Source organism: Macrobrachium nipponense, chromosome 16 (assembly GCF_015104395.2).
Source record: "Macrobrachium nipponense isolate FS-2020 chromosome 16, ASM1510439v2, whole genome shotgun sequence".
Classification (NCBI taxonomy): domain Eukaryota; kingdom Metazoa; phylum Arthropoda; class Malacostraca; order Decapoda; family Palaemonidae; genus Macrobrachium; species Macrobrachium nipponense.
In genome coordinates this window covers 85,385,438-85,395,437 of record NC_087209.1, presented here as the reverse complement: position 1 = coordinate 85,395,437, position 10,000 = coordinate 85,385,438, and the positions used below count along the sequence as shown (strand labels likewise).

The window sequence follows — 10,000 nt, the reverse complement described above, 5'->3', positions numbered from 1 at the left end:
ATTTTCGATTTCTCTTCACGAATTGAAACAAGCGTGACCAACGTGTTACTACATCAATAGGTTACATTTCACCATAATATAATTCTCAAGAGAAGACATTTTTAAAGTTTTCTATTTCTCACTCTTTTAACAATACCATTTTCACTTACTCGAGAAGTAAACCTTCAAACTACTTAGATGTTGTTGTTGTTCTTGATGGGGGTTAGGAAAGGTCTATGTAAGAGCTTAAAGATGTCTGAAAAAGTTGTTTCGCATTGTGTCAAAGAAGTATGGGGGTGGTATATAGCGCAATGCCAAGTAACATAATACCCACCTGTCGATTTCATCTTAGTTTTACCAAAAAGGCAGTTATACCAATAAGGGCGTCAGGAGGTACCTATCTCGTGGTCGTAATTTGGAAAATGATAAGTAATATAAAACTAAAAGAAGATAAAAGATAAAAACACATAAATTAAAATGTTAATGAAATGAAGCATTTGATAGGAAAGTTGATGAAGTTATGCTAAACACAGGACTAATCTCGGCAGGTAAATGGCGGCGTAATCAAATGAAAAACGCTGATGGACATTGGTAAATGTAGTAACCAGGTACTTGGCACTTCGTCATAATTACATACATCTCTAATATATATTATATATTATATTATTATATTTATAATATATATATATATATATTATATAGAATAATAATATAGATTATATATATTATGTCGAAGTGCCAAGTACCTGGTTACTACATTTACCAATCATAAAATAGTTACATCATAAGAGCCAGGCACCTGAACCTTCATCGCAGATAAAATACAACTAGATACTCTAAAGGCAACATTAATCCCTTAAAACCTTATTAATTATACAATAAAATCAGAATAAGTTCATTAAAAGCTTATATGTAATTAAATTAATTAAAGGCATCACTCCATCAACTTATAAGTCAAAGTATTGTCCAGGTTTTAAAAGTCTAAGTATTTCCTGGTTCTAACTCACCTCATTTATATTGAAGGAAAACAGCTCAATTACAACGTTCGATTTCCAACTAAACAAATTTAAATATACTGATAAAAAAAATAAACACTCATAGAAATGTTGAATACAAAAATTTATTATTAAGTTAAAAATTTATAAATGAAATTCACAATCTTATGGAAATCCATTGTTACTTGAACACAACACAACGTTTAATTAACTCTTGAATTAATTGGTAAGTAAAATTAAATCAAAATTAATTTATCACAAAAATTAATCAATTATGGAATTAAATTATCCAAGAAAATTTCAAAGAGTTAAGTAACAAATAAAATTTGAAAATTAATTCTTAAGTGTTAAACAACAATGAAACTTGAAAAGTATTCAAAGTAAATGCAAAGTAATTCACAAGTGTTAAACACTATTAAATATGCATTGATTAATTAATTAAAACTTCTAAGTTAATCAAATAGTGAATATAAATGCAAACACAGAAAAACGGGAAAACACCAAAATTGCAAAACTACTAAGAGAGCACTAATCACACATTATATATATACTAAAACACACTTCAATAAGAAAAAAGGATAAATGCACAAAAAAAATCACTTTAATAAGAAAAATGGATAATGCACAAAAAAAAAAAAAAAAAAAAAAAAAAAAATTCACAATACCAAAATGTGAAAATATGGCAAAAATTTCCCTTGGAATAACCTATGTACCTCAGTATTTCAAGTACTTTTTATGTTTAACTTTAGTGCACTGAACTCATTGAAAAACCATTACCTTGGTATACCAATTTTAGAGGGCCTTTTTCGAAATCACCAATAAACGCTTACACAGAGGCACCTGTTACACACTTTTACGTCTGTTCAGATTCCGCAAATAAACACAAAGCAATATTAAATAAATCTAAGAAATACCAAATCTAAAATTTGTGAGTGACCGACCACTACGTACAAAATCTTTACGTTAATGTGAGATCAAAATTCTCTCATACGTGGGAGAGAGAGGGATAGAGCGGCTTCGGCGCGCCCTCCTATGCGACGCGAGAGTAAGTCTCAGATTGACAGAATTGCTCTCTCTTCGATGAAAACTACTCAGAAAATCTCTGCCCTAAAATAGTTGGGCGAACGATTTTGGGAACGAGGGGACAGCTAATATAATAAAAATTCTCTTTCAAAACAATGAGTAGAGAGAAAGTGGGATTATAATCATAAATACCACTTATTATTACGTGATTTAAGACAGGAACAGTGTCTTAAAATGAAAGATATCATTATAGAATTTTCTCGAGTGAAATTAAGTCTCATTATTTCCTTGATTGACGTCACAAACCTTTCCACTTCAAAATTAAAGTACTTACGAACCAACAAATTCTCTTCTGACAAATCGAAAGTTATGAGGGTAAATTTACCAGTAATATTAGATAGTTTTCAATACAAAAACGTCTCTAACTACTTTAAAAAAAATGTAAAGGTATCAGACGTATGTGAAACTTTTTAGACAGAATCCTTCTAGAAGGTTCTTACGAAAGATGATGCAATCTTCACGTGGTTTCTCGATGGTCAGCATTGCATGATTGTTTAAAAAAAAAAAAATAAAACAAAATAAATTGGAACCACGCGACCTCAAGTGATGACAGCAATTTCATGCTTCGAACGGACAATCCTAATTTCTCTCTCTTCTCACATTATACGTTAACTTTTGAATTATGTTTTGGTGAATTCTGAACACATTATTATTAGAACATATTAACCCTAAGCAAAAATAATACTGAATCTAAAAACATTGCAAACACTATTACAACATTTCTTACACTCATTGAGGGGAAGATATATTTTGCAGTAGCAACAGCATGTAGAATATATATATATATATATATATATATATATATATATATATATATATATATATATATATATATATATATATATATTCTTATATGCTGTTGTTTCTGCAATATTTATCTTCCCTTCCCCTTCAACTGGCTAAGACATGTTTTAATTTTCCTAAATCGAATTTTCGAGACCAAGTTTCTCCAGTACTAAAGTTTTCTGAGACGGAGTTTTTCGGACCAATATATATATATATATATATATATATATATATATATATATATATATATATATATATATATATATATATATATATATATATTGGTCCGAAAATTCCGTCTCAGAAACTTTTGTATTGGGAAACTTGGTCTCGAAAATTCGATTTAGAAAAAATAAGTCTCAGGGTACTTTTCTACAACTGTAATTCAAATAACTAGATTTTTTTGTCTGCTTGATGTCTTTACACTGTGATATATTAATAGACGGCTAATAAAAAGGAAATGTGTTAAGTAAAACTATATTAGAATAAATATTTTTTTTTGTCCATTACATTCTAAAACTCATTTTAGCTTCAAAAAAACCTTTTTCATATGTAGCTTCTGTTCAGTCAGGTAATAATATAAATGCCCGAGGCAAGACTTTCCCAAGGATATTAGCATGTATAATAAGAACTTGATACCATCAATTCCAAAGTAGAAAGAACTTTGCGGATTTTAAAGTCCCTTGTCCGAAGCAAATATTAAAGATCTTTTGTCATCATCAATTCCATTGTCATTGTAAAAAGGTTGACCCTCACTTAAAACACGAAAGATTTGAGGCTCTTCAAATCTAGTGCGAGTCAGAACTATGGAGGTGCACCAAAATCTTTATCCCGCCAATTTGTTATCGACCTTTAAACCACTGGTAAATTCAGTATTGCAGTATATTAACGATATTCGCTAAAATCATTCTATTTTACACTGCATTTCTGCTATAGCTTTCCGAGGCTCAACCTTTGCTGTTGTAGTAGAATTATGAACATTTATTTTCACATCTTCACCATCCTGGATTTTCGCATCTCCCATCACCAAAATTGAGATGTGAATGTTACTTATGCAATCTACCTCCTCGATGAGTCTTTTTCTCCTCTTTCCGATTGAACGTACTTTGTTGCTATTTTATTGGTAATGTAACTGAAATTAGAAGTTTTGATGAATGGTGTCTCGTAGAGAGAGTATACTGATGATAAAAACAACTAGCTTTGTTTAGCTGATATTAAACATACAATTACTGAACAGAACTATTTTCCCCTGGTAACTGCACCAAATTAAGAAAAGCAAAAACTGCTCTACTTACAGCTCAATTTCGATGAGATAAATACTGCAGGGACCAACATTCTAAGACCCAATTTTCTTGCTTTTAAGTTTGACATTAATATTCAATGTAGATTTTGAGACAATTTTCTGATACCAAGTTTTCCGAGACAGTTTTAAAGACCGAATATTCCAAGTATCATATATATATATATAAAACATAACTATGTATTTGTATATTCATATATTTTTCGCTCTGGACCTTACTTTCTCTTTTAGAGGTGGTAGCACCAGATGGCCCATCATTGATTCTAGATAGTGAAGAGATATTACAGAGATTAGTGAAAACATTAAAAAATGTTTAGATGACGAGGAAGTAGAGAGGGAATGTGGGAATGAGCAAGATTATGGTAAATAGGAATCAATAAGATGGAGTTTTGAATGAAAATATCAACCTTGGAAGAAAGGAAGCATATGATTTGCATAGGTGCTTGGGAGTAAACACTGAAAACTATAGTAGGGTGAGGGCCCAAGTAGTAAATGGCAGAAGGACATGTTAAAAAGACTACGATGAAACTTGGAGTGCCTATGGTAGTTTGGAATGGAATATATGAAGGTGTTGTTGAGCCAACTCTCTCCGACATAATAGAAGTGCTATCGAAAAGAAATGTAGATGAAGAATGAAAACGTAAGGAAAATTATGAAACCCTTAAAGGTTCATTGGTTACCCACTATTTGTGGTGTATAAAGATCTGTAAAGGTGAAAAATGTTCAGATACATCTAGGTGGGGGCAAAGAGGTTAACTCAATTAAAAGATTAGATCAGAATGCTTAGAGACTGGTCGATCAGGTAGATTGTATGGAGAATACAGCAATGGTGAAAACAGTGTACTTTTCGCAAGAATTCAGATAAGTTGGGAAAATGCCTAAAAAAGTAGAGTCTAAGAGGTATTAAAACATTGTACCCTAAACATTGAGTGCCTGAGGGATTGGAGTGAATAGCAGCATGCAAAGGAATGATCAATGTACAGTTGAAGAGTCTTCCATATGGTTTGATGAATAGTTGTCTGTTGTAGATCTTTTGTGCACAGGAAGTTCATCCGTGATGCAGAAATTTAATTATTGGCAAAAATCACTGTCTTTCACAGGAAACAATTCCTGTGAAGGTCAGTGTCCATATATATATATATATATATATATATATATATATATATATATATATATATATATATATATATATATATATATATATATATATATATATATATATATATATATATACAGTGTTTGGAACGCCGTAGATTCAATATAAACAGGATGGAGAAAAGCCAGCGTAGCAATTATTTATTTATCATCCAAATTTTCGAGACCTTGGGTCTCATCTTCAGGGCTTTAAAATATACAAAATACACAAATTAAAACAACACTCAGTATTTATATCAATAATGGAACAATATAAAACTTAACTATTCTAAAAAATTATAATTAAAAAAAATAATAATAAATCTAAAATAAAAAGTGAAGAATGCTTATGTCAGTACTTATCTCTATTGGAGTTAAAAACTGAGTGACGTTCTCTGGTTTGGAAAGGAGGAAATCAACTATATTATATATATATATATATATATATATATATATATTATATATATTTATAATATATATATATATAATATAAATATATATATATTTATAATATATATATATATATATATTATATTATATATATAAATAATATAAATATAAATATATTACAAATTATATACTATTATATATATATATATATATATATAATATATATTTAGTATATATATATATATATATATATAATTATAATATATATGTGTGTGTGTGGTGTGTGTGCGTGCGTGCGTGCGTGTGTATAAATAATATGAATCTTATCACATCGCTGTGATTCATATACAGGCATTAAGCTACAAATGTCCTTACTATCCAATTCGCTCTACCTCTGGATTAATATATTTTCAAATATGTTAACCGAAGGAAAATTTTTTAGTTGATAATAATTTCGTCCAATCGTGGATTCGAACCTTCGCTCAGAGGAGCAATCAGGACTTCAGTGACGTCTATACCTGCCAAGTTGGAGTCAATGAAGTCCTGATTTCTCCTCTGCGCGTTGGTTCGAATCCATGAGTGGACGAAATTATGATCAACTGAAAAATTCCCCTTCAGTTAACATATATGAAAAGATATTAATTCCGAAGTAGAGCGAATTGGATATTAAAAGACATTTGTAGCTTAATGCAGACATAATAATTATATGTATATGAAAAAATTTCTCCTGTGAATTAAATTGCCACATAAGATATAAATAAAGTATATGCGGCTTAACGTGCCATCGAACAATACCGAACTTCCCTACCCACCAGAGTCCATCCAGTAGCATTTCATTCGAATCACCCCTTAATCATAGATAAGGTGGAACCAATCAACAAGCGAGCTCACATTTCACAGAAATATATTTCTTACTCACATTGGAATCGAAACCCAGTCTCTCAAATGAAAAACCAAGGCGCTACCATTAAAACCTCACAAGTCATGTGAGAAGTTAGACATCAAGTGTGTGTGTGTGTGTGTGTGTGTGTTTGTGTAGACACTACAGGTCAATTACGAGCATACTGCCACTTGTAACTTCTTCTCTCACCTCAATCATGTTCACCTTCGTCGATGCAGTTGGAGGAAGCCACTGGCTTTGTAGTGACGTTCAAGAATCCGTCGAGTCATTTAGAAGAGGACAGGAGAAACGTGCAGAAAATCCCAGCTATTCCACCCCACCCTACTCTGGGAGAGGTGGACCATTTTTCGGGGAGCTCCGAATATCTCTCTACATCGTCGTCGAAGCATGTTAATGAGGAAGGTCCAGGCAGAGTGGCGTCCATGGCATCTACTCTTCTTCCCCTTCAGGTATTTAATGACACTAAGAGAAAATTCTTCTCATTTTTTCCATTGAAAACATTGACTTAAACATGAGTTATTCATACCGAAGTACTTTCATTTAATATTTGTTTCTGTAGAGAAAAGTATTCTAAATTATTTTGCATAACTACAACGTTGGTTGATTATTTTGTATGAAGTGGATTTCAATTATTAGTTCCTTGATCTATGAACTAAGTTGGTTTTAAAATAAGTTTCATAATGCTAGGAAGTACAGGATGGCGATATCTTAAGACATAACACTTTTTTCCTGCCCATTTGTTACATGTAAATATAAGGTATTAGGTAATCATGAGGGACAGGAATGTCACCAGGAAAACTTCTATTACCATTGTCACAGAGTTGATTATGTCAGATGAAAAGAAGACAGAAAATCTGATGATTCTAAAAGAGTATTGCATCTATACGCACTAAACGTGGACTAATTCATAACACAGGTCAGGGTTAATAGCAGGGGCGGATTTAGGGTGTGCGGGTCCCTTAGCCGGTGACTTAAGGGGGCCCTCTCATTAATGGGTAAGCAAATAGGGCCCTATCAGCGGCGAGGGGTGGGGTGGCCGAAATAGGTTTCCGGGATTTATTTTCTAATTGAGCACTAGTCGATTACTGTTTTTTAAATTTATTTACTTACTTATTATTATTATTATTATTATATATATATATATATATATATATATATATATATATATATATATATGATATATATATATATATATATATAATATATATATATATATAGATATATATATATATATATATATATAATGCATATTTTTTTTTTTTTTTTGCTGCGGGGTCCTAGGCCATGACCTGCTCATGCCCCCCCGCCCCCCCCCCCCCCTAAATCCGCCACTGGTTAATAGCTCCTCATTCAGTGTCCACATGAATGGCAATCAATAAGAAAGCTTAACAGAGCAAAGGTACCGTTACCGATAGGTCGTAGACACGAATCTTACGTCACTAGTGACCCCACTTCTCCTCCGCTCACACGAATGCGCTTCCGAAGAGAGTTCCTCCTCCAGCCCCTTCAAGAATACCTGCTGCAGCTGCACACCGGCATCCTGTTTGAACGGAGGCAGCTGCGTCAGATTTCCAACTGGTAGCAGGTTGGTACCTGGCAACAATCTATGTATTATGTCATCCGTAAAGGAAAGCTACTATTCATGTAGGAAAGTGAAAGGATAAAGTTCTGCAAGGCTTTTTCGAAATCTTGTCCTGTACTTAGCAGACTAAAGAAATATACAGCTAAGTTTACAAAGAAAACAGGAATAAATGACTGATAGGGATTATATACCTGGAATATATACCTGGAATCCAAAACAATTGAAGAATTAGTAAACCTACCAAAACAGGGTTAAGAGGTTTTGTAAAAGACGAGGCCCAACACCTCAGAAGCAGGGACAAGACAATTAAAAGATTATATAGAAAAAAAGGTGACGGTCCACCAAAATTTTTTATAAAAGTACAACTCGATAACTCTCCAATTGTTAAACAATAAAAATTTTTGCAAGATGAACATGTTTAAAAAAAATAATAAGTATACGAATACATAGAAAATGTACATAATGTAGCTAATTTGTAATTAAGTTAGTGATTTTATCTTTTAGGTTATTCTTGGACATTTTACTAAACTTCTTTCCCACCGTTATCCCTACACTGAGGGGTCGGTTGCCTGATGCGCTTTTCCTTACAGCATCAGGCATGGTTTATTATTTGGCAAAGGCGTTTTTACGACACAATGCCCTTGCTGTCTTCAACTCTTGGCGGTGGGCCTAGCCTTTGACTAAAAAGCCCACCTTCAAGGCAGCAGTTTTCACAGTTATTGACAGTGGGCCTGGCCTTTTACTAATAAGTAAGACTTCAAGGCAGCAGTTTCAACAGTTACGGGCAGTGGGGCCTAGCCTTTTACTAAAAAAGTAAGACTGCTAGGCAGCAGCTGTCCTTTTAGTAGCCTTTGACGGCACAGGGCCTTCGGTAGTATTCGTACACCCCTACGACAGGGTGGGAACATTTTACTAATACAGGGGTCCAAATCATACATCCAGGGGCTAAGGTTAAAATTACAACCGGAAGTAAGCTGTATAATAGCTGATTCTAAATGATTTTGTGAAGGGAAATCTTTCGATCAAGCAATCACTGAACTTCCAGTCCAATTTATCATTTGAGAGTTTTCGTTCAAATGAATGAATATAGCACTGGATGCTTGCCCAGTTTTGACAAAATACTTATGCTGTTTGATTCGTGACTCTGAATCCTTGGTAGAATGGACGGTATAGAAAGAGGAGCATCCAAACATTGAATTTTATATATTATGTTGTTGTTTTCCTTAGGGCTATCTTTTTTTATTACTATTCGTTTTAGTGTGTTATTATAGGAAAAAACGAGATAGACATTAAAAGATTTTAACATTGATTTCATGTTTTCAAAACCACTAAAGTAAGGCAAGCTAAGCATATTCCTAGGGATTTTTTCCTCAGTGTTATTTTCACTATAAAACTTTTTGTGTTGCTTTATTATAACAAATATATAGTACATGTGAAGGGTAACAAATTTGTCCCTATTTTTTTTTTGTATTTTAATTCTTGATCCAAATATTGGGGACTGACAATGTGCAATGCTCGTAAAAACATAGAGCAAAAAATGTATATTTTGATATTTAGGTGATGACCTGAATGGAAATAGACATAAGTTAAGTTGTTGGTTGGTTTTCTATAAATACTGAATTTGCATTGAAATGGTTCTCAGTGTATTAAGACAACTAAGACAGGGAGGCATCTGTCTTTTTCTAATTCTAAAGTAAACTTAATTGATGGTAATTAAAGAGTAAATCATTGACGTCAATACCATCAGGCAAAACAGCTAAAATATCAACATATCTATAACACTTTAAATGAGCATAAATGGATTTAGGTAAATATCGTTTTGCAATGAATTGTATATACAAGTTTGAGAA

General features: G+C 32.5%; 1 protein-coding gene across 1 annotated transcript in view; it reads left to right on the top strand.

The window, feature by feature from the left end:
• Nucleotides 1-10,000, top strand: part of LOC135195392 (neural-cadherin-like) — a 258,134-nt gene that overhangs the window by 228,650 nt on the left and 19,484 nt on the right. Inside the window, 2 exon segments of the mRNA XM_064221649.1 lie at nucleotides 6,787-7,017; nucleotides 7,984-8,153. Coding sequence (XP_064077719.1) covers nucleotides 6,787-7,017; nucleotides 7,984-8,153 — 401 coding nt within the window.